At 53.1% G+C, this 27,992-nt stretch overlaps 3 protein-coding genes across 3 annotated transcripts; all 3 read left to right on the top strand.

Annotated features, from left to right (window-relative positions):
* Positions 1-10,136, top strand: LOC306822101 (uncharacterized protein; the record flags this gene model as incomplete). Its single annotated transcript, XM_079340839.1, has 17 exons — positions 1-263; positions 354-410; positions 591-682; positions 767-1,206; positions 1,637-1,961; positions 2,060-2,284; positions 2,382-2,925; positions 3,113-3,325; positions 3,540-3,826; positions 3,915-4,171; positions 4,264-4,512; positions 4,620-5,253; positions 6,399-6,553; positions 6,651-6,712; positions 6,814-7,343; positions 8,269-8,408; positions 9,893-10,136. The coding sequence occupies exons 1-17, from the start codon at positions 167-169 to the stop codon at positions 10,134-10,136; spliced, it is 4,551 nt and encodes a 1,516-aa protein (XP_079196965.1). The 5' UTR covers positions 1-166.
* Positions 10,115-20,260, top strand: LOC306822020 (uncharacterized protein; the record flags this gene model as incomplete). Its single annotated transcript, XM_079340716.1, has 17 exons — positions 10,115-10,377; positions 10,468-10,524; positions 10,705-10,796; positions 10,881-11,320; positions 11,751-12,075; positions 12,174-12,398; positions 12,496-13,039; positions 13,227-13,439; positions 13,664-13,950; positions 14,039-14,295; positions 14,388-14,636; positions 14,744-15,377; positions 16,523-16,677; positions 16,775-16,836; positions 16,938-17,467; positions 18,393-18,532; positions 20,017-20,260. The coding sequence occupies exons 1-17, from the start codon at positions 10,281-10,283 to the stop codon at positions 20,258-20,260; spliced, it is 4,551 nt and encodes a 1,516-aa protein (XP_079196842.1). The 5' UTR covers positions 10,115-10,280.
* On the top strand, positions 20,239-27,952 carry LOC306821941 (uncharacterized protein; the record flags this gene model as incomplete). The annotated part of the gene is made up of 16 exons (XM_079340595.1): positions 20,239-20,501; positions 20,592-20,648; positions 20,829-20,920; positions 21,005-21,444; positions 21,875-22,199; positions 22,298-22,522; positions 22,620-23,163; positions 23,351-23,563; positions 23,790-24,076; positions 24,165-24,421; positions 24,514-24,762; positions 24,868-25,501; positions 26,647-26,801; positions 26,899-26,960; positions 27,062-27,591; positions 27,947-27,952. Exons 1-16 carry the CDS (start codon positions 20,405-20,407, stop codon positions 27,950-27,952), a joined length of 4,173 nt encoding a protein of 1,390 aa, XP_079196721.1. The 5' UTR covers positions 20,239-20,404.
* Positions 27,953-27,992: the final 40 nt, after the last annotated feature.

The following is a 27,992-nucleotide window of genomic DNA, read 5'->3' as shown; positions in this document are numbered from 1 at the left end:
GTCCAGGGAGACGACGACGTGAGTGTTGCTGTCACGGGAGTGTTTGTGTGTTGATCGTCTGAGACAACGAACGCTGGTAACATGAACTAACGTGTGCCCTGTTTTATTTTCTGTGTGTAGCTACCTGCAGTGGGTGAGGACTCAGAGGGTCAAGGACGGCTCCCGGATGCACCGGCTGCAGTCGTACGTGCGGGGGAGAGACCAGGAGGTCGCGGCCGCACCTCCTCAGGATCCGCACGTGGTGCAGCAGCCGGCTCCATCGAGTAAGCACAGCTCAAGACTGGAGGCGCACCAGCTGCAGGTTAAATTCATAAGACCACAGCATGCATTCATTTCTTTTTCCTTTCTCACAGTCTCCGGGGAAATCCCTGAGCAGCTCCTCCTGGACGTTTGGGAGGAGGACGATGAGTGTGAGTATTTCATCCGTGCAACAAGTTTATGTGAACGTGTGAGTTATGACAGAGTGAGAACCACAGAGTCTGTGTTTGTAGCAGCGGCAGCAGGAGGAGGAGGAGACGCAGCAGGACGAGGAGGAGGAGGACCAGCAGCAGGACGAGGAGATGCAGCAGGAGCAGCAGCAGGAGGAGGAGATGCAGCAGGAGGAGATGCAGGAGGAGGAGACGCAGCAGGAGGAGATGCAGCAGGAGCAGCTGCACCTCCGGCTCTGAGTTTTGGAGCAACGGTTAGGAGATCTGATGAAGTTGATGAAGTTGTTCTTGTGAACATTGGGATCTTTACACTGACAGAATTCTGATCTATCCTGCAGCTGCTGCCAGCATCCTGGAGGAAGCTCCTCCCTCAGCAGGACCACGATTGGCTGGGCAGGGCGCTGTTCACCAAGAACAGCAGAGGGGCGACAGTGCTCACCAGCCAGCTGCGTCTGTGGTGGAGCCCCCCAGAGGCCAGGCCCCTGTACACCCAGACGCCCTCGCCCAACGCCTTCTTCCTCAGCCGGTTCTTCCTGTGGGCCCCCTACAGGATGTGGGCATACAGGCTCGTGTGCCCCAACTGCACGCACAGGTTGACCGGCGCCGGGCTGTACAAGACGGTGAGGAGGGTGCTGGACATGAACAGCTGGTACTTCATGGGCACGGAGTACCTGGAATGCTGTGCATGTCCCAAGAAGTACGCGGCGTGGGCGAAGGACCTCGTGGACCAGCTGGACTTGGCTCACCAGAGACAGTTTCCAGCCATCCTGACCTACAAGTAAGCAGATACATCCTGAGTGTTTAACATGTCAGTGTTTAACATGTCAGTGTTTAACATGTCTGTGTTTAACATGTCTGTGTTTCTCTCAGTGTTTAACATGTCTGTGTTTAACATGTCTGTGTTTAACATGTCTGTGTTTCTCTCTGTGTTTAACATGTCTGTGTTTAACATGTCTGTGTTTAACATGTCTGTGTTTCTCTCAGTGTTTAACATGTCTGTGTTTAACATGTCTGTGTTTAACATGTCTGTGTTTCTCTCTGTGTTTAACATGTCTGTGTTTAACATGTCAGTGTTTAACATGTCTGTGTTTAACATGTCTGTGTTTCTCTCAGTGTTTAACATGTCTGTGTTTAACATGTCAGTGTTTAACATGTCTGTGTTTCTCTCTGTGTTTAACATGTCTGTGTTTCTCCCCCTTCTGTCTCAGGCTGTCCTGCGACCGCATGGTCATCGGTCAGATGAAGCGGCGCACTGCTGGCAACAGTGCGTCGCGTCTCCGCGCCACACTGATTGAGCAGCACACCGAGCAGTGGATCACGCGGAGCATGCGGTACCTGTCCATTGTCAGCAAGCTGAGAGTCCCGGGTGCAGCGCCAGCGCGGGACGTGACTGTCCCGCCCATGCACCCGATCCCCACCCGAAACTGGCTGCTGTCCGTCTACGTCAGGGAGGCTCTCCCACGGCTAGAGGAGACGAAGGCCAGGATCACATCGGTGTTTGGGGACATCTTGAAGATGGACTCCACCAAGAAGGCAAGCGTGATGTTGTGATGAAAGACATGATGAAGGGAAAACGTGGACACGCACAGCGTAGAGTGACAGTTTGTGTGTGTCTGTGTTTCTCCCCGCAGATCACCAAGAAGCTGGCGGGGCAGGCCGCCGGGACCGCCGCCTGGGCCACCAACGTGGGCAACGAGCACGGGCAGGTGCTGATGTCCGTGCTCACTGACTCCGAGGGCGAGGGTCTGCTGCCCATGGCGGGCGGTCTCATGCGGCGCTACAGGGAGGCAGGACAGCGCCCTCCTCGCGTCCTCTACGTCGACCGGGACTGCTGCGCCGCCTTCGGGCAGTGCAAGGTGCGCAGCGAGCTCTGAGCGGGGGGAGGGGTCTGAAAAACATGTCTACCTTTGTAGAGTCGTTTGTGAACTGACAAACGCTCTGTGTCTCCTCCAGGTCTCGGCCATGTTCGCAGAATGGGACCAGCTGGTGGTGCGCCTGGACGTGTGGCACCTCATGCGACGCTTCGCCAGAGGTGTCACCACCGACAGCCACCACCTGTACGGGCTCTTCATGGCCAGGCTGAGCTTTGCCGTCTTTGAGTGGGACCGGGCCGACGTAGACCGCCTGCAGGGGGCCAGGCAGAGCGAGGAGGGGAGGGACACCCCGGTGAAGCTGACGGCCGACGAGATGGCCCGTCACTGCCGTCGCCGCACCCGAGCGCCGGATGAGATCGAGCGGCTGATCCGGGAGCTGCTCGATCACTTCTGGGAGCTGACGGACACCGTGGGCGTCCCTCTGATCGACCGGGAGAGGATGCAGGAGATCTGGAAGATCCAGCGCCGCCATCTCCGCTGCATCCAGGACCCTGTAGGGGTGGAGCTCTACACAAAGACGGGGCAGTTGACCAGAGGGGGGGTCATCCTGCCCGTCTTCCGTTGCGCGAGAGGCTCCACCTCGCTGGAGTCGTTTCACCTCCACCTGTGCCAGTTCATCCCTGGTGAGTGTGTCTCTGTGTGTGTGTGTGTTTCTGTGTGTGTGTGTCTCTGTGTGTGTGTGTGTGTGTGTGTGTGTGTCTGTGTGTGTGTGTGTGAGTGTGTCTGTGTCTGTGTGTGTCTGTGTCTGTGTGTGTGTTTCTGTGTGTGTGTGCATTAGCTGACAGTGTGTCTTTCTCTCCCCTGTCTCAGGCACGTCTGCCAGTGGCCTCCACTTCCAGGTGTACCTGCTGGAGGGCCTGGTGAGGTGGAATGAGAACAGGGCCCGAGCAGCAGTTCAGGGTGGCAGGGGGGGCCCCCTGAGCTGCTACGACTCCCGGGCGATTCAGGCTCTCAACCAGCTCTCCCAGGACCTCATGGGCATGAAGCTGGTTGAGAATTACACCGAGCCTGGGCAGTACACAGGTGAGGGCGCACAGGACCGTGTGTGTGTGTGTGTGTGTGTGTGTGTGTGTGTGTGTGTGTGTGTGTGTGTGTGTGTGTGTGTGTGTGTGTGTGTGTGTGTGTGTGTGTGTGTGTGTGTGTGTGTACGTACATGTATGCAGGAGTGAGTGAGTGAGGGGGTGGTTCGCACTCTAACTAGCTGGAGCTGTTTTTTCCTTCTCCACACTCTGTTCAGGTGAACTCATCGGTGTGGAGTACCTGTACTCCCAGACGGGGACCCCCCTGCAGGATCCTGGCCAGGACCCTGATAAGCCCGACGGCACCGAGGACCTGGAGGAGGAGGAGGAGGGGGAGCAGGAGCAGCAGGACGAGGGGTTCCAGGAGGATGCGGGGGACCTGAGGTTTGCGGACGACCTCAACATGCTCCTGTGGCAGCCTCAGCCTGCCCCCGCTGGCGCCCCCGTCGAGGCCCCCGCTGGCGCCCCCGTCGAGGCCCAGATGGAGGAGGTGCAGGAGGAGCAGGTAACTTGACTCAACGTGTTGTGAACTCCTCCAGTAAAAGCCTGTCTCTGTTACCATTCTTTCTAACACTCGTCTTTGTCTGCCGCAGGATGTCATCGGCCCCGATGGCCACGGCGGGTACCAGCACGCCGTCCGTCTGGCCCATGCCCTGGTGGGGCTGCGTCTCCAGGCCTGGGTGACGCAGCGGCAGGTGGCGGAGGTGGTCGCCCTGTGGGGCATGTTGTCCGACAGGGACAAGGCACCTGTCTCCTTCCCGCCTCACCACCAGGACCGCTTGGTATCGGGGAGGTTCCAGGCGGGACACAAAAAGCTCAAGGCCATCGTGGGCCTGGACAGCAGCGTTCGGTACGCGTCCGTGTTTGGACTCGCCTCTCCGTCTGATCTTCTGGTGTCTGGATCGTTTGTTTGAGTTACTCAGTCTCTCTCTCTCTCTGCAGCTCCTTCCTGGGCCAGGGCTCCGGTGCGGCACTGTCTCCGAAGGTGAGCAGGATAGTGGAGGCCATCTTTTTGGAGCTGTGCCGCATCCACTACGAGGGACGCACCATCGCTGGGACCCGGGTGAACCGCTGGCAAGCTGTCTTGAGGGACTACAGCATGATCAGAGACAACGTCTACGGTCATCGGGCCCTCCTGGCAGCCGCCCCCCTCCAGCTGTACGAGGTCAACAGGCGGACAGTCATGCAGTGGTGAGACTCGTGTGTTTCCGTCTGTCGTGTAGGGTTGATGACAGGTCGATTGTGGACAGAAGATGCTGACCACAAGCTTCTTATGTGAATGTTTTTTACCTCTTCAGGCACAACGAGAGGAGCAAGGCCTTCACCACGGAGCAGCTGTCTGCGGCCGTGCCAGGGCCCAGCGCCCAGCAGACGACAGAGGAGCAGCTGGAGCCTGCTCGTGCTCTGTTGTCTCAGGCTGTGCGGCCTGACCGGCCCCTCACCTTCGATCTGCCTGAAGATGCGTCCGGTCAGGCCGCCACGCGCCGTGGGGCCCTGGCGCCTGAGCTGCACGGCCTCCTCCCACCCGCCACTGCGTCCGCTGACGGAGCCTCGTCATCCGGGATCCCCCAGGCCTCCACCTCCACGGATGCTCCGACCTCGTCCTCCTCTTTGCCCCGTACCACCGCCTGGCAGAGGAAGGTCAGGGAGGAGCAGCAGCGCCTGGCAGAGGAAGTGGGTGCTCTCTACAAGACGCACAAACGCTTCACCCACTTCAACTGCAAGCGCTGCGGCCTGCCTATGAACAAGGAGCATGGACACACGCGCTACAGGGGAAAGCTCTTCTGCTCGAAGACCGGGGGACGCTCTGTGGAGGCCTGGTTGGAAGAGCAGAGGAGCCAGCAAACTCCCAGGGTCAGTGACTATTCTCTGTGCTCATCATATCAATCTTTTGTCATTGATTCAAGAGATTCTGACACAATTTCTACTTCTGTTTTTCTTCAGCCCCAGCCAGCCAGCCAGCAGCAGCAGGAAGAGCAGCAGCAGCAGCAGCCGTCTTCTCCTCACTCTCTCACGAAGAGGAAGAGGAAGTGAGTGAGTGAGGGGGGGGGGAATATTGTCTATTGTATTTGTATATATGTGTATATATATGTTGTATTTATGTAAATAAGTTCAACCTTTCTGTAGCTGAGTGAAACTAAATAATGTACATAAAGTTAAGGTTTTTGTATTGTATATATCATTTTTAAATTTTAAATCTGACTGAACAAAGTTTGATTGCACTTTAAATCTGACTGAACAGTTTGATTACACTTTAAATCTGACTGAACAGTTTGATTACACTTTAAATCTGACTGAACAGTTTGATTACACTTTAAATGTGACTGAACAGTTTGATTACACTTTAAATCTGACTGAACAGTTTGATTACACTTTAAATCTGACTGAACAGTTTGATTGCACTTTAAATCTGACTGAACAGTTTGATTGCACTTTAAATCTGACTGAACAGTTTGATTGCACTTTAAATCTGACTGAACAGTTTGATTGCACTTTAAAGAAATGTGAGTAAAGTGTTGAATTATATGGAGGGATTTAAACTCTAATTTGGCCTTTTCTTCAATAAATGTTGATGAGTTGATTGTAAATGTCTCGGTGTCCTTTTGGTCGTTTCACTGACAGTGACTCTCCTGCATGTTGCTGCCTCACACTCTGATCACAGACCATGACATCTGTCACAGCCTAACCCTCCACATGGGCACTGACACATTTACCACCTGTCAGATCACATGACCACAGCAGAAACACAGATCAGGATGATCTTTGATGTAAGTACAAGTACTTGACGACACTACAGGGAGAAACCATACTACTGGCCACCGTGGGAAAACACAATAAGATTAGAACAAGTCTCATCACTGACATGTCAAATCAAAAGCTTTTTGATCCACTTTCATGTCCTTGACATCTGACAGGCTTCAAAGGTGATCTTTGAGAGGATGCTCCCCCACCCCCCACCCCTGACCCCCCACCCCCAGGAAGAAGCCTTGAAAGCTTGAAGGTGTTGCTCTCTTCATTTGCATCCATCTAAAGGGTGGGTGATCAGGCCCCATTGTTTACGGCTGATTCCTGTCTAGGTGCTTGAAGGGAGGGCAAACAACCATCACCAAAGCCTGGAGCTGAAAGTCAGCTTTCACAGTGGGTGTCCACGTCTGGCTTCTTTTCTGGCCTGCAGTCATTTAAACTGCAGTCACTCTCTATTCTTCATCATTGACTCGTCATTCTCTGTCAAGTAAGTGCCTGATGTGCTGTGTGTATTGACTATGTTCTTCACTGCGCTGTCTGTATCTGAATATTGACTCTGCTGTTTCCTCAATTCTTCTTTCCAGGATGAACCACGAGAAAACACTGAGGAAGACGAAGCACGTTGTGCGTGAGGAGCAGCTCACAGGTGTGTAAGAAAAAAACTGGAAATGTTCAGACAGTTTTTGAAAAGCTTTACTGCTGTCTTTACATGTGTACTGAATTTCAATGTCATGTTTTACTCTCTAGACTCTGAATTAAGCTTTTCCGAGTTGTCCGGGACCTCCTGGTCTGGAGAGAGCTCTGCCTCCAGCAGCGAGGAGACCTGTCCACCTGCAACTCCTGCCAGCAGGAGGAAGAAAAAGGAGACCACCGCTGCCTCCACCTCCGCTCCATCAACCTCCGCTCCATCCACCTCCGCTCCATCAACCTCCACATCTGGTCGGGGCCCCACCAGATGCACTTTGTACAGGAGGAGGAAGAGGGAGGAGAGGGACCGGGAGGTCTTGTCCGAAGCCCCCCCTGAAACACCTGCGAGCATGGAGTGCTCCACGTGCGGGGAAATCCGGCACAAAGACACAGGTCATGTTTTCTGTGTGGGTGAATTTTTCTGCCCCATGGAGCAGGGACCAGGTGGGATGGGGATGGTGGAGTGGTTGGGGGTGAAGGCCTGCCTGTTGACAGTGGCCAGGACGTCACTGTGGCGCCTACTAAAGAACGTGAAAGACCCACGGGACAAGAAGAAGAAGGGGGGGGGCAAACCCAGAAAGCCCTCCAAGGTCAGGGTGTGCAGTCTGTGCGGCCATCCGGACAGAAAAGACTTTGGCCACAGCCAGCAATTTCTTTTTGATAAAAAGGAACATTTCTGTAGCCTGTACGAGGGGATCACAGTCGAGATGTGGCTGGCCAGCAGGAGAAGGATGGCCAGGGGGGGGGGAGCAGGAGGAGGAGGAGGAGGAGGAAGAGGAGGAGGAGGAGGAGGAGGAAGAGGAGGAGAAGAAAAAATAGCTGTTGTTGAGTAGTAGTAGTACTAGCAATAGCTGTATTGTAAATATTGTGTGTGTTTTGTGTGAACAATAAACCCTTTTTTTTACACCTTGATTGACTGCTCTTTTGATTCTTTCACTTGCTCAGCTGTAGGAGAAAAACACACACATCTCAGCCAAAGACACACTTTGCTAGCCTCCCTTTAAAAGTGCATTCACGGGGACCCCATGTTCATCCGTACTCAGCCTTCTGTCCATGTTATTGATGCTGGTGTGTGTGCATGTGTGTATATGTGTGTAGGTCTGCGTGTGTGTGTGTGTTGGAGAGTGGGGTGGCTTGTGAGTATGAGTGTGATACTGTTTGTATGCGTGGGGGTTAGGGTGGGAATGATTTTAATGTGATTTCAATGTGATCTAACATGTAAAGCACTTTGTGCTACTTTTAAAGTATGAAAAGCGCTTTATAAATAAAGATTGATTTGATTTGATGTGTTGGGGCTCGGTCCTCGCGCGCGGGCGGCCCGGGTTCGCGTCCGGCCTGTGGCCCATTTCCCGCATGTCTCTCCCGACTCTCTCTCCCTGATTTCCGACTCTACCCACTGTCCTCCCTCTATAATAAAGGCATAAAAGCCAAAAACAAATCTTTAAAAACAAAGAAAGTGCATTCACAGCGGGGCTGACGTGCGGGCTCCGTCCGCGTGGCTAATTTGCATGGAAGGGGCGGAGACGCAGGACGGAGCCTCCGGGCGCCGGACGGAACGACACGCTGCCGCGAGGGCTCATGGGATTGCTTCGTTCCGTTTACCGGGAGGCGAGCCCCGCGCGGGCGTCCCCGCGCGCCGATCGGGAAACGCCGCGGTAGGTCGTCTCCAAAATTTTTGGAGGGCCGGACCCGGCCGGAAAAAGCGGACAAAACGCCCGCGGGGGACACCTCGAAGAACCGTACCCAAATTTCGCGCCTGCTGTGTAACAATTCTCTCTGTGCCGTGTTCTTCTTTCGTTCTATTTTCGTATGTCCCGCCTCACGCTGTCATTGGCCTGTTCTACTTTCAGGCTTCAGCCGGTGAAGCCGAGGGAAAAAATTCGCAATCTTTCATTGGACGGTTCTACTTTGCTCCTAGCTCCCTGATTGGCTGTCTGTGTCAAAGCCCGCCCTCTTTACCTCTGCAGCGTAAGTGAATGAGCTCCTCATTCAGTGTCTGGCTACAACGGAGAATCGAGCAACGGCTACTTATCAACAAACATACAACCAACGGAGAAAGAAGTGAGTATTACTATCTCATTTAGTCATTATTACCAGTTCTGCTCTTATTCTTTTATTTTCTGTGAAAAAACGAGGCTAAACCGAAGCTGTTTTAGCCGGAACGAGTTAGCTTAAATCAGCTCTGACCCGGCGCTTCTCTAAATAAGTTGATTAATAAGTTATTCAATTGACTTTTCTCCGTTTTTCTGTTATTATACTGATATATTTTTACGCTGCTTTTATCTTTATTGCTGTTAAATGTGTGTGTGGAGCAGCTAGCTTGGAACTTCATTCATTCAGTCCGTCCGACGTAGTTTCAAAACTCGGTAAAACTCCAAGTAATGATGAATGAAATCCTCCATACTTAATACAAAGATCAGTACGGGAAAATAAAGAGCATTTTACTCTTTGTTAGCCGTGTTTTAAAGCCTTTATTCCTCTCGTTTTGTACCGTGAAATGTGCTCGACGTCAGTTACAGTGCGGGGCTGTTACAACGTGTTTGTTAAAGGGATATAAATGAAAACGTGTCTGATAAAGGCTGTAGAATAAGCACATTATTTATTTGTATCTGTTCTTTAACAGGACGGGTTGTAATTTAGAGGAGAAAGTGTCTGTGTTTAGTATGGCTGTTTAGAGCAGCCTTTTTACTCATCAACGTGTCATATAAGTGATGATTCTGTCTGATAGATAGATAGATAGATAGATAGATAGATAGAGAGAAAGAGAGATAGATAGATAGGTAGATAGATACTTTATTGATCCCGATGGAAATTCAAGGCATCCAGTAGCAGTATACAGACAGACAGGACACAAGACATTAGTTACAATACACACCCGCTGTCCCCCCCCTGTATACAATAATCCCCCAACCAAGATTTAGCAGCCCCTTCACTGTGCTTTCACCTGCTTTATGTGTGAATGAAAGCTCTAGTATAAAACACTATACAAACTAATGTTTATAACAAATAGCTGAAAAGAATGAAAGCAGATACAGCACAGTGAAGCATGACATGATTAAACATGTGTAATAATAGTGAGTGAGAGCAGACACAGGCCTCCTCCCTGCAGTAATAAGTTGTACTTGTCTCTACTCTGCAGAATGGACTTCAAGCCTGCATTCAGGACCACGAGCCCTCTGTCCTCTGAGCTCCTCCTGAGGCCTTCTCCTGAGGCGCTGCAGCTCGCCCAGCACGGGGGGGTCTTTCGGATCAAGTCGGCCGATGAGGTGAGTAGGGAGGCGGAGGCGCGTGTCCTGGACGCCACGTTGGTGGGCTTCGGGGCGTACGCCAGCCGGACCTTCCAGGCCCTCTTTGAGGATCCGTCCAGGGAGACGACGACGTGAGTGTTGCTGTCACGGGAGTGTTTGTGTGTTGATCGTCTGAGACAACGAACGCTGGTAACATGAACTAACGTGTGCCCTGTTTTATTTTCTGTGTGTAGCTACCTGCAGTGGGTGAGGACTCAGAGGGTCAAGGACGGCTCCCGGATGCACCGGCTGCAGTCGTACGTGCGGGGGAGAGACCAGGAGGTCGCGGCCGCACCTCCTCAGGATCCGCACGTGGTGCAGCAGCCGGCTCCATCGAGTAAGCACAGCTCAAGACTGGAGGCGCACCAGCTGCAGGTTAAATTCATAAGACCACAGCATGCATTCATTTCTTTTTCCTTTCTCACAGTCTCCGGGGAAATCCCTGAGCAGCTCCTCCTGGACGTTTGGGAGGAGGACGATGAGTGTGAGTATTTCATCCGTGCAACAAGTTTATGTGAACGTGTGAGTTATGACAGAGTGAGAACCACAGAGTCTGTGTTTGTAGCAGCGGCAGCAGGAGGAGGAGGAGACGCAGCAGGACGAGGAGGAGGAGGACCAGCAGCAGGACGAGGAGATGCAGCAGGAGCAGCAGCAGGAGGAGGAGATGCAGCAGGAGGAGATGCAGGAGGAGGAGACGCAGCAGGAGGAGATGCAGCAGGAGCAGCTGCACCTCCGGCTCTGAGTTTTGGAGCAACGGTTAGGAGATCTGATGAAGTTGATGAAGTTGTTCTTGTGAACATTGGGATCTTTACACTGACAGAATTCTGATCTATCCTGCAGCTGCTGCCAGCATCCTGGAGGAAGCTCCTCCCTCAGCAGGACCACGATTGGCTGGGCAGGGCGCTGTTCACCAAGAACAGCAGAGGGGCGACAGTGCTCACCAGCCAGCTGCGTCTGTGGTGGAGCCCCCCAGAGGCCAGGCCCCTGTACACCCAGACGCCCTCGCCCAACGCCTTCTTCCTCAGCCGGTTCTTCCTGTGGGCCCCCTACAGGATGTGGGCATACAGGCTCGTGTGCCCCAACTGCACGCACAGGTTGACCGGCGCCGGGCTGTACAAGACGGTGAGGAGGGTGCTGGACATGAACAGCTGGTACTTCATGGGCACGGAGTACCTGGAATGCTGTGCATGTCCCAAGAAGTACGCGGCGTGGGCGAAGGACCTCGTGGACCAGCTGGACTTGGCTCACCAGAGACAGTTTCCAGCCATCCTGACCTACAAGTAAGCAGATACATCCTGAGTGTTTAACATGTCAGTGTTTAACATGTCAGTGTTTAACATGTCTGTGTTTAACATGTCTGTGTTTCTCTCAGTGTTTAACATGTCTGTGTTTAACATGTCTGTGTTTAACATGTCTGTGTTTCTCTCTGTGTTTAACATGTCTGTGTTTAACATGTCTGTGTTTAACATGTCTGTGTTTCTCTCAGTGTTTAACATGTCTGTGTTTAACATGTCTGTGTTTAACATGTCTGTGTTTCTCTCTGTGTTTAACATGTCTGTGTTTAACATGTCAGTGTTTAACATGTCTGTGTTTAACATGTCTGTGTTTCTCTCAGTGTTTAACATGTCTGTGTTTAACATGTCAGTGTTTAACATGTCTGTGTTTCTCTCTGTGTTTAACATGTCTGTGTTTCTCCCCCTTCTGTCTCAGGCTGTCCTGCGACCGCATGGTCATCGGTCAGATGAAGCGGCGCACTGCTGGCAACAGTGCGTCGCGTCTCCGCGCCACACTGATTGAGCAGCACACCGAGCAGTGGATCACGCGGAGCATGCGGTACCTGTCCATTGTCAGCAAGCTGAGAGTCCCGGGTGCAGCGCCAGCGCGGGACGTGACTGTCCCGCCCATGCACCCGATCCCCACCCGAAACTGGCTGCTGTCCGTCTACGTCAGGGAGGCTCTCCCACGGCTAGAGGAGACGAAGGCCAGGATCACATCGGTGTTTGGGGACATCTTGAAGATGGACTCCACCAAGAAGGCAAGCGTGATGTTGTGATGAAAGACATGATGAAGGGAAAACGTGGACACGCACAGCGTAGAGTGACAGTTTGTGTGTGTCTGTGTTTCTCCCCGCAGATCACCAAGAAGCTGGCGGGGCAGGCCGCCGGGACCGCCGCCTGGGCCACCAACGTGGGCAACGAGCACGGGCAGGTGCTGATGTCCGTGCTCACTGACTCCGAGGGCGAGGGTCTGCTGCCCATGGCGGGCGGTCTCATGCGGCGCTACAGGGAGGCAGGACAGCGCCCTCCTCGCGTCCTCTACGTCGACCGGGACTGCTGCGCCGCCTTCGGGCAGTGCAAGGTGCGCAGCGAGCTCTGAGCGGGGGGAGGGGTCTGAAAAACATGTCTACCTTTGTAGAGTCGTTTGTGAACTGACAAACGCTCTGTGTCTCCTCCAGGTCTCGGCCATGTTCGCAGAATGGGACCAGCTGGTGGTGCGCCTGGACGTGTGGCACCTCATGCGACGCTTCGCCAGAGGTGTCACCACCGACAGCCACCACCTGTACGGGCTCTTCATGGCCAGGCTGAGCTTTGCCGTCTTTGAGTGGGACCGGGCCGACGTAGACCGCCTGCAGGGGGCCAGGCAGAGCGAGGAGGGGAGGGACACCCCGGTGAAGCTGACGGCCGACGAGATGGCCCGTCACTGCCGTCGCCGCACCCGAGCGCCGGATGAGATCGAGCGGCTGATCCGGGAGCTGCTCGATCACTTCTGGGAGCTGACGGACACCGTGGGCGTCCCTCTGATCGACCGGGAGAGGATGCAGGAGATCTGGAAGATCCAGCGCCGCCATCTCCGCTGCATCCAGGACCCTGTAGGGGTGGAGCTCTACACAAAGACGGGGCAGTTGACCAGAGGGGGGGTCATCCTGCCCGTCTTCCGTTGCGCGAGAGGCTCCACCTCGCTGGAGTCGTTTCACCTCCACCTGTGCCAGTTCATCCCTGGTGAGTGTGTCTCTGTGTGTGTGTGTGTTTCTGTGTGTGTGTGTCTCTGTGTGTGTGTGTGTGTGTGTGTGTGTGTCTGTGTGTGTGTGTGTGAGTGTGTCTGTGTCTGTGTGTGTCTGTGTCTGTGTGTGTGTTTCTGTGTGTGTGTGCATTAGCTGACAGTGTGTCTTTCTCTCCCCTGTCTCAGGCACGTCTGCCAGTGGCCTCCACTTCCAGGTGTACCTGCTGGAGGGCCTGGTGAGGTGGAATGAGAACAGGGCCCGAGCAGCAGTTCAGGGTGGCAGGGGGGGCCCCCTGAGCTGCTACGACTCCCGGGCGATTCAGGCTCTCAACCAGCTCTCCCAGGACCTCATGGGCATGAAGCTGGTTGAGAATTACACCGAGCCTGGGCAGTACACAGGTGAGGGCGCACAGGACCGTGTGTGTGTGTGTGTGTGTGTGTGTGTGTGTGTGTGTGTGTGTGTGTGTGTGTGTGTGTGTGTGTGTGTGTGTGTGTGTGTGTGTGTGTGTGTGTGTGTGTGTGTGTGTGTGTGTACGTACATGTATGCAGGAGTGAGTGAGTGAGGGGGTGGTTCGCACTCTAACTAGCTGGAGCTGTTTTTTCCTTCTCCACACTCTGTTCAGGTGAACTCATCGGTGTGGAGTACCTGTACTCCCAGACGGGGACCCCCCTGCAGGATCCTGGCCAGGACCCTGATAAGCCCGACGGCACCGAGGACCTGGAGGAGGAGGAGGAGGGGGAGCAGGAGCAGCAGGACGAGGGGTTCCAGGAGGATGCGGGGGACCTGAGGTTTGCGGACGACCTCAACATGCTCCTGTGGCAGCCTCAGCCTGCCCCCGCTGGCGCCCCCGTCGAGGCCCCCGCTGGCGCCCCCGTCGAGGCCCAGATGGAGGAGGTGCAGGAGGAGCAGGTAACTTGACTCAACGTGTTGTGAACTCCTCCAGTAAAAGCCTGTCTCTGTTACCATTCTTTCTAACACTCGTCTTTGTCTGCCGCAGGATGTCATCGGCCCCGATGGCCACGGCGGGTACCAGCACGCCGTCCGTCTGGCCCATGCCCTGGTGGGGCTGCGTCTCCAGGCCTGGGTGACGCAGCGGCAGGTGGCGGAGGTGGTCGCCCTGTGGGGCATGTTGTCCGACAGGGACAAGGCACCTGTCTCCTTCCCGCCTCACCACCAGGACCGCTTGGTATCGGGGAGGTTCCAGGCGGGACACAAAAAGCTCAAGGCCATCGTGGGCCTGGACAGCAGCGTTCGGTACGCGTCCGTGTTTGGACTCGCCTCTCCGTCTGATCTTCTGGTGTCTGGATCGTTTGTTTGAGTTACTCAGTCTCTCTCTCTCTCTGCAGCTCCTTCCTGGGCCAGGGCTCCGGTGCGGCACTGTCTCCGAAGGTGAGCAGGATAGTGGAGGCCATCTTTTTGGAGCTGTGCCGCATCCACTACGAGGGACGCACCATCGCTGGGACCCGGGTGAACCGCTGGCAAGCTGTCTTGAGGGACTACAGCATGATCAGAGACAACGTCTACGGTCATCGGGCCCTCCTGGCAGCCGCCCCCCTCCAGCTGTACGAGGTCAACAGGCGGACAGTCATGCAGTGGTGAGACTCGTGTGTTTCCGTCTGTCGTGTAGGGTTGATGACAGGTCGATTGTGGACAGAAGATGCTGACCACAAGCTTCTTATGTGAATGTTTTTTACCTCTTCAGGCACAACGAGAGGAGCAAGGCCTTCACCACGGAGCAGCTGTCTGCGGCCGTGCCAGGGCCCAGCGCCCAGCAGACGACAGAGGAGCAGCTGGAGCCTGCTCGTGCTCTGTTGTCTCAGGCTGTGCGGCCTGACCGGCCCCTCACCTTCGATCTGCCTGAAGATGCGTCCGGTCAGGCCGCCACGCGCCGTGGGGCCCTGGCGCCTGAGCTGCACGGCCTCCTCCCACCCGCCACTGCGTCCGCTGACGGAGCCTCGTCATCCGGGATCCCCCAGGCCTCCACCTCCACGGATGCTCCGACCTCGTCCTCCTCTTTGCCCCGTACCACCGCCTGGCAGAGGAAGGTCAGGGAGGAGCAGCAGCGCCTGGCAGAGGAAGTGGGTGCTCTCTACAAGACGCACAAACGCTTCACCCACTTCAACTGCAAGCGCTGCGGCCTGCCTATGAACAAGGAGCATGGACACACGCGCTACAGGGGAAAGCTCTTCTGCTCGAAGACCGGGGGACGCTCTGTGGAGGCCTGGTTGGAAGAGCAGAGGAGCCAGCAAACTCCCAGGGTCAGTGACTATTCTCTGTGCTCATCATATCAATCTTTTGTCATTGATTCAAGAGATTCTGACACAATTTCTACTTCTGTTTTTCTTCAGCCCCAGCCAGCCAGCCAGCAGCAGCAGGAAGAGCAGCAGCAGCAGCAGCCGTCTTCTCCTCACTCTCTCACGAAGAGGAAGAGGAAGTGAGTGAGTGAGGGGGGGGGGAATATTGTCTATTGTATTTGTATATATGTGTATATATATGTTGTATTTATGTAAATAAGTTCAACCTTTCTGTAGCTGAGTGAAACTAAATAATGTACATAAAGTTAAGGTTTTTGTATTGTATATATCATTTTTAAATTTTAAATCTGACTGAACAAAGTTTGATTGCACTTTAAATCTGACTGAACAGTTTGATTACACTTTAAATCTGACTGAACAGTTTGATTACACTTTAAATCTGACTGAACAGTTTGATTACACTTTAAATGTGACTGAACAGTTTGATTACACTTTAAATCTGACTGAACAGTTTGATTACACTTTAAATCTGACTGAACAGTTTGATTGCACTTTAAATCTGACTGAACAGTTTGATTGCACTTTAAATCTGACTGAACAGTTTGATTGCACTTTAAATCTGACTGAACAGTTTGATTGCACTTTAAAGAAATGTGAGTAAAGTGTTGAATTATATGGAGGGATTTAAACTCTAATTTGGCCTTTTCTTCAATAAATGTTGATGAGTTGATTGTAAATGTCTCGGTGTCCTTTTGGTCGTTTCACTGACAGTGACTCTCCTGCATGTTGCTGCCTCACACTCTGATCACAGACCATGACATCTGTCACAGCCTAACCCTCCACATGGGCACTGACACATTTACCACCTGTCAGATCACATGACCACAGCAGAAACACAGATCAGGATGATCTTTGATGTAAGTACAAGTACTTGACGACACTACAGGGAGAAACCATACTACTGGCCACCGTGGGAAAACACAATAAGATTAGAACAAGTCTCATCACTGACATGTCAAATCAAAAGCTTTTTGATCCACTTTCATGTCCTTGACATCTGACAGGCTTCAAAGGTGATCTTTGAGAGGATGCTCCCCCACCCCCCACCCCTGACCCCCCACCCCCAGGAAGAAGCCTTGAAAGCTTGAAGGTGTTGCTCTCTTCATTTGCATCCATCTAAAGGGTGGGTGATCAGGCCCCATTGTTTACGGCTGATTCCTGTCTAGGTGCTTGAAGGGAGGGCAAACAACCATCACCAAAGCCTGGAGCTGAAAGTCAGCTTTCACAGTGGGTGTCCACGTCTGGCTTCTTTTCTGGCCTGCAGTCATTTAAACTGCAGTCACTCTCTATTCTTCATCATTGACTCGTCATTCTCTGTCAAGTAAGTGCCTGATGTGCTGTGTGTATTGACTATGTTCTTCACTGCGCTGTCTGTATCTGAATATTGACTCTGCTGTTTCCTCAATTCTTCTTTCCAGGATGAACCACGAGAAAACACTGAGGAAGACGAAGCACGTTGTGCGTGAGGAGCAGCTCACAGGTGTGTAAGAAAAAAACTGGAAATGTTCAGACAGTTTTTGAAAAGCTTTACTGCTGTCTTTACATGTGTACTGAATTTCAATGTCATGTTTTACTCTCTAGACTCTGAATTAAGCTTTTCCGAGTTGTCCGGGACCTCCTGGTCTGGAGAGAGCTCTGCCTCCAGCAGCGAGGAGACCTGTCCACCTGCAACTCCTGCCAGCAGGAGGAAGAAAAAGGAGACCACCGCTGCCTCCACCTCCGCTCCATCAACCTCCGCTCCATCCACCTCCGCTCCATCAACCTCCACATCTGGTCGGGGCCCCACCAGATGCACTTTGTACAGGAGGAGGAAGAGGGAGGAGAGGGACCGGGAGGTCTTGTCCGAAGCCCCCCCTGAAACACCTGCGAGCATGGAGTGCTCCACGTGCGGGGAAATCCGGCACAAAGACACAGGTCATGTTTTCTGTGTGGGTGAATTTTTCTGCCCCATGGAGCAGGGACCAGGTGGGATGGGGATGGTGGAGTGGTTGGGGGTGAAGGCCTGCCTGTTGACAGTGGCCAGGACGTCACTGTGGCGCCTACTAAAGAACGTGAAAGACCCACGGGACAAGAAGAAGAAGGGGGGGGGCAAACCCAGAAAGCCCTCCAAGGTCAGGGTGTGCAGTCTGTGCGGCCATCCGGACAGAAAAGACTTTGGCCACAGCCAGCAATTTCTTTTTGATAAAAAGGAACATTTCTGTAGCCTGTACGAGGGGATCACAGTCGAGATGTGGCTGGCCAGCAGGAGAAGGATGGCCAGGGGGGGGGGAGCAGGAGGAGGAGGAGGAGGAGGAAGAGGAGGAGGAGGAGGAGGAGGAAGAGGAGGAGAAGAAAAAATAGCTGTTGTTGAGTAGTAGTAGTACTAGCAATAGCTGTATTGTAAATATTGTGTGTGTTTTGTGTGAACAATAAACCCTTTTTTTTACACCTTGATTGACTGCTCTTTTGATTCTTTCACTTGCTCAGCTGTAGGAGAAAAACACACACATCTCAGCCAAAGACACACTTTGCTAGCCTCCCTTTAAAAGTGCATTCACGGGGACCCCATGTTCATCCGTACTCAGCCTTCTGTCCATGTTATTGATGCTGGTGTGTGTGCATGTGTGTATATGTGTGTAGGTCTGCGTGTGTGTGTGTGTTGGAGAGTGGGGTGGCTTGTGAGTATGAGTGTGATACTGTTTGTATGCGTGGGGGTTAGGGTGGGAATGATTTTAATGTGATTTCAATGTGATCTAACATGTAAAGCACTTTGTGCTACTTTTAAAGTATGAAAAGCGCTTTATAAATAAAGATTGATTTGATTTGATGTGTTGGGGCTCGGTCCTCGCGCGCGGGCGGCCCGGGTTCGCGTCCGGCCTGTGGCCCATTTCCCGCATGTCTCTCCCGACTCTCTCTCCCTGATTTCCGACTCTACCCACTGTCCTCCCTCTATAATAAAGGCATAAAAGCCAAAAACAAATCTTTAAAAACAAAGAAAGTGCATTCACAGCGGGGCTGACGTGCGGGCTCCGTCCGCGTGGCTAATTTGCATGGAAGGGGCGGAGACGCAGGACGGAGCCTCCGGGCGCCGGACGGAACGACACGCTGCCGCGAGGGCTCATGGGATTGCTTCGTTCCGTTTACCGGGAGGCGAGCCCCGCGCGGGCGTCCCCGCGCGCCGATCGGGAAACGCCGCGGTAGGTCGTCTCCAAAATTTTTGGAGGGCCGGACCCGGCCGGAAAAAGCGGACAAAACGCCCGCGGGGGACACCTCGAAGAACCGTACCCAAATTTCGCGCCTGCTGTGTAACAATTCTCTCTGTGCCGTGTTCTTCTTTCGTTCTATTTTCGTATGTCCCGCCTCACGCTGTCATTGGCCTGTTCTACTTTCAGGCTTCAGCCGGTGAAGCCGAGGGAAAAAATTCGCAATCTTTCATTGGACGGTTCTACTTTGCTCCTAGCTCCCTGATTGGCTGTCTGTGTCAAAGCCCGCCCTCTTTACCTCTGCAGCGTAAGTGAATGAGCTCCTCATTCAGTGTCTGGCTACAACGGAGAATCGAGCAACGGCTACTTATCAACAAACATACAACCAACGGAGAAAGAAGTGAGTATTACTATCTCATTTAGTCATTATTACCAGTTCTGCTCTTATTCTTTTATTTTCTGTGAAAAAACGAGGCTAAACCGAAGCTGTTTTAGCCGGAACGAGTTAGCTTAAATCAGCTCTGACCCGGCGCTTCTCTAAATAAGTTGATTAATAAGTTATTCAATTGACTTTTCTCCGTTTTTCTGTTATTATACTGATATATTTTTACGCTGCTTTTATCTTTATTGCTGTTAAATGTGTGTGTGGAGCAGCTAGCTTGGAACTTCATTCATTCAGTCCGTCCGACGTAGTTTCAAAACTCGGTAAAACTCCAAGTAATGATGAATGAAATCCTCCATACTTAATACAAAGATCAGTACGGGAAAATAAAGAGCATTTTACTCTTTGTTAGCCGTGTTTTAAAGCCTTTATTCCTCTCGTTTTGTACCGTGAAATGTGCTCGACGTCAGTTACAGTGCGGGGCTGTTACAACGTGTTTGTTAAAGGGATATAAATGAAAACGTGTCTGATAAAGGCTGTAGAATAAGCACATTATTTATTTGTATCTGTTCTTTAACAGGACGGGTTGTAATTTAGAGGAGAAAGTGTCTGTGTTTAGTATGGCTGTTTAGAGCAGCCTTTTTACTCATCAACGTGTCATATAAGTGATGATTCTGTCTGATAGATAGATAGATAGATAGATAGATAGATAGAGAGAAAGAGAGATAGATAGATAGGTAGATAGATACTTTATTGATCCCGATGGAAATTCAAGGCATCCAGTAGCAGTATACAGACAGACAGGACACAAGACATTAGTTACAATACACACCCGCTGTCCCCCCCCTGTATACAATAATCCCCCAACCAAGATTTAGCAGCCCCTTCACTGTGCTTTCACCTGCTTTATGTGTGAATGAAAGCTCTAGTATAAAACACTATACAAACTAATGTTTATAACAAATAGCTGAAAAGAATGAAAGCAGATACAGCACAGTGAAGCATGACATGATTAAACATGTGTAATAATAGTGAGTGAGAGCAGACACAGGCCTCCTCCCTGCAGTAATAAGTTGTACTTGTCTCTACTCTGCAGAATGGACTTCAAGCCTGCATTCAGGACCACGAGCCCTCTGTCCTCTGAGCTCCTCCTGAGGCCTTCTCCTGAGGCGCTGCAGCTCGCCCAGCACGGGGGGGTCTTTCGGATCAAGTCGGCCGATGAGGTGAGTAGGGAGGCGGAGGCGCGTGTCCTGGACGCCACGTTGGTGGGCTTCGGGGCGTACGCCAGCCGGACCTTCCAGGCCCTCTTTGAGGATCCGTCCAGGGAGACGACGACGTGAGTGTTGCTGTCACGGGAGTGTTTGTGTGTTGATCGTCTGAGACAACGAACGCTGGTAACATGAACTAACGTGTGCCCTGTTTTATTTTCTGTGTGTAGCTACCTGCAGTGGGTGAGGACTCAGAGGGTCAAGGACGGCTCCCGGATGCACCGGCTGCAGTCGTACGTGCGGGGGAGAGACCAGGAGGTCGCGGCCGCACCTCCTCAGGATCCGCACGTGGTGCAGCAGCCGGCTCCATCGAGTAAGCACAGCTCAAGACTGGAGGCGCACCAGCTGCAGGTTAAATTCATAAGACCACAGCATGCATTCATTTCTTTTTCCTTTCTCACAGTCTCCGGGGAAATCCCTGAGCAGCTCCTCCTGGACGTTTGGGAGGAGGACGATGAGTGTGAGTATTTCATCCGTGCAACAAGTTTATGTGAACGTGTGAGTTATGACAGAGTGAGAACCACAGAGTCTGTGTTTGTAGCAGCGGCAGCAGGAGGAGGAGGAGACGCAGCAGGACGAGGAGGAGGAGGACCAGCAGCAGGACGAGGAGATGCAGCAGGAGCAGCAGCAGGAGGAGGAGATGCAGCAGGAGGAGATGCAGGAGGAGGAGACGCAGCAGGAGGAGATGCAGCAGGAGCAGCTGCACCTCCGGCTCTGAGTTTTGGAGCAACGGTTAGGAGATCTGATGAAGTTGATGAAGTTGTTCTTGTGAACATTGGGATCTTTACACTGACAGAATTCTGATCTATCCTGCAGCTGCTGCCAGCATCCTGGAGGAAGCTCCTCCCTCAGCAGGACCACGATTGGCTGGGCAGGGCGCTGTTCACCAAGAACAGCAGAGGGGCGACAGTGCTCACCAGCCAGCTGCGTCTGTGGTGGAGCCCCCCAGAGGCCAGGCCCCTGTACACCCAGACGCCCTCGCCCAACGCCTTCTTCCTCAGCCGGTTCTTCCTGTGGGCCCCCTACAGGATGTGGGCATACAGGCTCGTGTGCCCCAACTGCACGCACAGGTTGACCGGCGCCGGGCTGTACAAGACGGTGAGGAGGGTGCTGGACATGAACAGCTGGTACTTCATGGGCACGGAGTACCTGGAATGCTGTGCATGTCCCAAGAAGTACGCGGCGTGGGCGAAGGACCTCGTGGACCAGCTGGACTTGGCTCACCAGAGACAGTTTCCAGCCATCCTGACCTACAAGTAAGCAGATACATCCTGAGTGTTTAACATGTCAGTGTTTAACATGTCAGTGTTTAACATGTCTGTGTTTAACATGTCTGTGTTTCTCTCAGTGTTTAACATGTCTGTGTTTAACATGTCTGTGTTTAACATGTCTGTGTTTCTCTCTGTGTTTAACATGTCTGTGTTTAACATGTCTGTGTTTAACATGTCTGTGTTTCTCTCAGTGTTTAACATGTCTGTGTTTAACATGTCTGTGTTTAACATGTCTGTGTTTCTCTCTGTGTTTAACATGTCTGTGTTTAACATGTCAGTGTTTAACATGTCTGTGTTTAACATGTCTGTGTTTCTCTCAGTGTTTAACATGTCTGTGTTTAACATGTCAGTGTTTAACATGTCTGTGTTTCTCTCTGTGTTTAACATGTCTGTGTTTCTCCCCCTTCTGTCTCAGGCTGTCCTGCGACCGCATGGTCATCGGTCAGATGAAGCGGCGCACTGCTGGCAACAGTGCGTCGCGTCTCCGCGCCACACTGATTGAGCAGCACACCGAGCAGTGGATCACGCGGAGCATGCGGTACCTGTCCATTGTCAGCAAGCTGAGAGTCCCGGGTGCAGCGCCAGCGCGGGACGTGACTGTCCCGCCCATGCACCCGATCCCCACCCGAAACTGGCTGCTGTCCGTCTACGTCAGGGAGGCTCTCCCACGGCTAGAGGAGACGAAGGCCAGGATCACATCGGTGTTTGGGGACATCTTGAAGATGGACTCCACCAAGAAGGCAAGCGTGATGTTGTGATGAAAGACATGATGAAGGGAAAACGTGGACACGCACAGCGTAGAGTGACAGTTTGTGTGTGTCTGTGTTTCTCCCCGCAGATCACCAAGAAGCTGGCGGGGCAGGCCGCCGGGACCGCCGCCTGGGCCACCAACGTGGGCAACGAGCACGGGCAGGTGCTGATGTCCGTGCTCACTGACTCCGAGGGCGAGGGTCTGCTGCCCATGGCGGGCGGTCTCATGCGGCGCTACAGGGAGGCAGGACAGCGCCCTCCTCGCGTCCTCTACGTCGACCGGGACTGCTGCGCCGCCTTCGGGCAGTGCAAGGTGCGCAGCGAGCTCTGAGCGGGGGGAGGGGTCTGAAAAACATGTCTACCTTTGTAGAGTCGTTTGTGAACTGACAAACGCTCTGTGTCTCCTCCAGGTCTCGGCCATGTTCGCAGAATGGGACCAGCTGGTGGTGCGCCTGGACGTGTGGCACCTCATGCGACGCTTCGCCAGAGGTGTCACCACCGACAGCCACCACCTGTACGGGCTCTTCATGGCCAGGCTGAGCTTTGCCGTCTTTGAGTGGGACCGGGCCGACGTAGACCGCCTGCAGGGGGCCAGGCAGAGCGAGGAGGGGAGGGACACCCCGGTGAAGCTGACGGCCGACGAGATGGCCCGTCACTGCCGTCGCCGCACCCGAGCGCCGGATGAGATCGAGCGGCTGATCCGGGAGCTGCTCGATCACTTCTGGGAGCTGACGGACACCGTGGGCGTCCCTCTGATCGACCGGGAGAGGATGCAGGAGATCTGGAAGATCCAGCGCCGCCATCTCCGCTGCATCCAGGACCCTGTAGGGGTGGAGCTCTACACAAAGACGGGGCAGTTGACCAGAGGGGGGGTCATCCTGCCCGTCTTCCGTTGCGCGAGAGGCTCCACCTCGCTGGAGTCGTTTCACCTCCACCTGTGCCAGTTCATCCCTGGTGAGTGTGTCTCTGTGTGTGTGTGTGTTTCTGTGTGTGTGTGTCTCTGTGTGTGTGTGTGTGTGTGTGTGTGTGTCTGTGTGTGTGTGTGTGAGTGTGTCTGTGTCTGTGTGTGTCTGTGTCTGTGTGTGTGTTTCTGTGTGTGTGTGCATTAGCTGACAGTGTGTCTTTCTCTCCCCTGTCTCAGGCACGTCTGCCAGTGGCCTCCACTTCCAGGTGTACCTGCTGGAGGGCCTGGTGAGGTGGAATGAGAACAGGGCCCGAGCAGCAGTTCAGGGTGGCAGGGGGGGCCCCCTGAGCTGCTACGACTCCCGGGCGATTCAGGCTCTCAACCAGCTCTCCCAGGACCTCATGGGCATGAAGCTGGTTGAGAATTACACCGAGCCTGGGCAGTACACAGGTGAGGGCGCACAGGACCGTGTGTGTGTGTGTGTGTGTGTGTGTGTGTGTGTGTGTGTGTGTGTGTGTGTGTGTGTGTGTGTGTGTGTGTGTGTGTGTGTGTGTGTGTGTGTGTGTGTGTGTGTGTGTGTGTGTGTACGTACATGTATGCAGGAGTGAGTGAGTGAGGGGGTGGTTCGCACTCTAACTAGCTGGAGCTGTTTTTTCCTTCTCCACACTCTGTTCAGGTGAACTCATCGGTGTGGAGTACCTGTACTCCCAGACGGGGACCCCCCTGCAGGATCCTGGCCAGGACCCTGATAAGCCCGACGGCACCGAGGACCTGGAGGAGGAGGAGGAGGGGGAGCAGGAGCAGCAGGACGAGGGGTTCCAGGAGGATGCGGGGGACCTGAGGTTTGCGGACGACCTCAACATGCTCCTGTGGCAGCCTCAGCCTGCCCCCGCTGGCGCCCCCGTCGAGGCCCCCGCTGGCGCCCCCGTCGAGGCCCAGATGGAGGAGGTGCAGGAGGAGCAGGTAACTTGACTCAACGTGTTGTGAACTCCTCCAGTAAAAGCCTGTCTCTGTTACCATTCTTTCTAACACTCGTCTTTGTCTGCCGCAGGATGTCATCGGCCCCGATGGCCACGGCGGGTACCAGCACGCCGTCCGTCTGGCCCATGCCCTGGTGGGGCTGCGTCTCCAGGCCTGGGTGACGCAGCGGCAGGTGGCGGAGGTGGTCGCCCTGTGGGGCATGTTGTCCGACAGGGACAAGGCACCTGTCTCCTTCCCGCCTCACCACCAGGACCGCTTGGTATCGGGGAGGTTCCAGGCGGGACACAAAAAGCTCAAGGCCATCGTGGGCCTGGACAGCAGCGTTCGGTACGCGTCCGTGTTTGGACTCGCCTCTCCGTCTGATCTTCTGGTGTCTGGATCGTTTGTTTGAGTTACTCAGTCTCTCTCTCTCTCTGCAGCTCCTTCCTGGGCCAGGGCTCCGGTGCGGCACTGTCTCCGAAGGTGAGCAGGATAGTGGAGGCCATCTTTTTGGAGCTGTGCCGCATCCACTACGAGGGACGCACCATCGCTGGGACCCGGGTGAACCGCTGGCAAGCTGTCTTGAGGGACTACAGCATGATCAGAGACAACGTCTACGGTCATCGGGCCCTCCTGGCAGCCGCCCCCCTCCAGCTGTACGAGGTCAACAGGCGGACAGTCATGCAGTGGTGAGACTCGTGTGTTTCCGTCTGTCGTGTAGGGTTGATGACAGGTCGATTGTGGACAGAAGATGCTGACCACAAGCTTCTTATGAATGTTTTTTACCTCTTCAGGCACAACGAGAGGAGCAAGGCCTTCACCACGGAGCAGCTGTCTGCGGCCGTGCCAGGGCCCAGCGCCCAGCAGACGACAGAGGAGCAGCTGGAGCCTGCTCGTGCTCTGTTGTCTCAGGCTGTGCGGCCTGACCGGCCCCTCACCTTCGATCTGCCTGAAGATGCGTCCGGTCAGGCCGCCACGCGCCGTGGGGCCCTGGCGCCTGAGCTGCACGGCCTCCTCCCACCCGCCACTGCGTCCGCTGACGGAGCCTCGTCATCCGGGATCCCCCAGGCCTCCACCTCCACGGATGCTCCGACCTCGTCCTCCTCTTTGCCCCGTACCACCGCCTGGCAGAGGAAGGTCAGGGAGGAGCAGCAGCGCCTGGCAGAGGAAGTGGGTGCTCTCTACAAGACGCACAAACGCTTCACCCACTTCAACTGCAAGCGCTGCGGCCTGCCTATGAACAAGGAGCATGGACACACGCGCTACAGGGGAAAGCTCTTCTGCTCGAAGACCGGGGGACGCTCTGTGGAGGCCTGGTTGGAAGAGCAGAGGAGCCAGCAAACTCCCAGGGTCAGTGACTATTCTCTGTGCTCATCATATCAATCTTTTGTCATTGATTCAAGAGATTCTGACACAATTTCTACTTCTGTTTTTCTTCAGCCCCAGCCAGCCAGCCAGCAGCAGCAGGAAGAGCAGCAGCAGCAGCAGCCGTCTTCTCCTCACTCTCTCACGAAGAGGAAGAGGAAGTGAGTGAGTGAGGGGGGGGGGAATATTGTCTATTGTATTTGTATATATGTGTATATATATGTTGTATTTATGTAAATAAGTTCAACCTTTCTGTAGCTGAGTGAAACTAAATAATGTACATAAAGTTAAGGTTTTTGTATTGTATATATCATTTTTAAATTTTAAATCTGACTGAACAAAGTTTGATTGCACTTTAAATCTGACTGAACAGTTTGATTACACTTTAAATCTGACTGAACAGTTTGATTACACTTTAAATCTGACTGAACAGTTTGATTACACTTTAAATGTGACTGAACAGTTTGATTACACTTTAAATCTGACTGAACAGTTTGATTACACTTTAAATCTGACTGAACAGTTTGATTGCACTTTAAATCTGACTGAACAGTTTGATTGCACTTTAAATCTGACTGAACAGTTTGATTGCACTTTAAATCTGACTGAACAGTTTGATTGCACTTTAAAGAAATGTGAGTAAAGTGTTGAATTATATGGAGGGATTTAAACTCTAATTTGGCCTTTTCTTCAATAAATGTTGATGAGTTGATTGTAAATGTCTCGGTGTCCTTTTGGTCGTTTCACTGACAGTGACTCTCCTGCATGTTGCTGCCTCACACTCTGATCACAGACCATGACATCTGTCACAGCCTAACCCTCCACATGGGCACTGACACATTTACCACCTGTCAGATCACATGACCACAGCAGAAACACAGATCAGGATGATCTTTGATGTAAGTACAAGTACTTGACGACACTACAGGGAGAAACCATACTACTGGCCACCGTGGGAAAACACAATAAGATTAGAACAAGTCTCATCACTGACATGTCAAATCAAAAGCTTTTTGATCCACTTTCATGTCCTTGACATCTGACAGGCTTCAAAGGTGATCTTTGAGAGGATGCTCCCCCACCCCCCACCCCTGACCCCCCACCCCCAGGAAGAAGCCTTGAAAGCTTGAAGGTGTTGCTCTCTTCATTTGCATCCATCTAAAGGGTGGGTGATCAGGCCCCATTGTTTACGGCTGATTCCTGTCTAGGTGCTTGAAGGGAGGGCAAACAACCATCACCAAAGCCTGGAGCTGAAAGTCAGCTTTCACAGTGGGTGTCCACGTCTGGCTTCTTTTCTGGCCTGCAGTCATTTAAACTGCAGTCACTCTCTATTCTTCATCATTGACTCGTCATTCTCTGTCAAGTAAGTGCCTGATGTGCTGTGTGTATTGACTATGTTCTTCACTGCGCTGTCTGTATCTGAATATTGACTCTGCTGTTTCCTCAATTCTTCTTTCCAGGATGAACCACGAGAAAACACTGAGGAAGACGAAGCACGTTGTGCGTGAGGAGCAGCTCACAGGTGTGTAAGAAAAAAACTGGAAATGTTCAGACAGTTTTTGAAAAGCTTTACTGCTGTCTTTACATGTGTACTGAATTTCAATGTCATGTTTTACTCTCTAGACTCTGAATTAAGCTTTTCCGAGTTGTCCGGGACCTCCTGGTCTGGAGAGAGCTCTGCCTCCAGCAGCGAGGAGACCTGTCCACCTGCAACTCCTGCCAGCAGGAGGAAGAAAAAGGAGACCACCGCTGCCTCCACCTCCGCTCCATCAACCTCCGCTCCATCCACCTCCGCTCCATCAACCTCCACATCTGGTCGGGGCCCCACCAGATGCACTTTGTACAGGAGGAGGAAGAGGGAGGAGAGGGACCGGGAGGTCTTGTCCGAAGCCCCCCCTGAAACACCTGCGAGCATGGAGTGCTCCACGTGCGGGGAAATCCGGCACAAAGACACAGGTCATGTTTTCTGTGTGGGTGAATTTTTCTGCCCCATGGAGCAGGGACCAGGTGGGATGGGGATGGTGGAGTGGTTGGGGGTGAAGGCCTGCCTGTTGACAGTGGCCAGGACGTCACTGTGGCGCCTACTAAAGAACGTGAAAGACCCACGGGACAAGAAGAAGAAGGGGGGGGGCAAACCCAGAAAGCCCTCCAAGGTCAGGGTGTGCAGTCTGTGCGGCCATCCGGACAGAAAAGACTTTGGCCACAGCCAGCAATTTCTTTTTGATAAAAAGGAACATTTCTGTAGCCTGTACGAGGGGATCACAGTCGAGATGTGGCTGGCCAGCAGGAGAAGGATGGCCAGGGGGGGGGGAGCAGGAGGAGGAGGAGGAGGAGGAAGAGGAGGAGGAGGAGGAGGAGGAAGAGGAGGAGAAGAAAAAATAGCTGTTGTTGAGTAGTAGTAGTACTAGCAATAGCTGTATTGTAAATATTGTGTGTGTTTTGTGTGAACAATAAACCCTTTTTTTTACACCTTGATTGACTGCTCTTTTGATTCTTTCACTTGCTCAGCTGTAGGAGAAAAACACACACATCTCAGCCAAAGACACACTTTGCT

Source organism: Symphodus melops (genome assembly GCF_947650265.1).
Source record: "Symphodus melops genome assembly, chromosome: 1".
Classification (NCBI taxonomy): Eukaryota; Metazoa; Chordata; class Actinopteri; order Labriformes; family Labridae; genus Symphodus; species Symphodus melops.
Note: the sequence above shows the minus strand (reverse complement) of the source record. Positions and strands in the feature narration are given on the sequence as shown.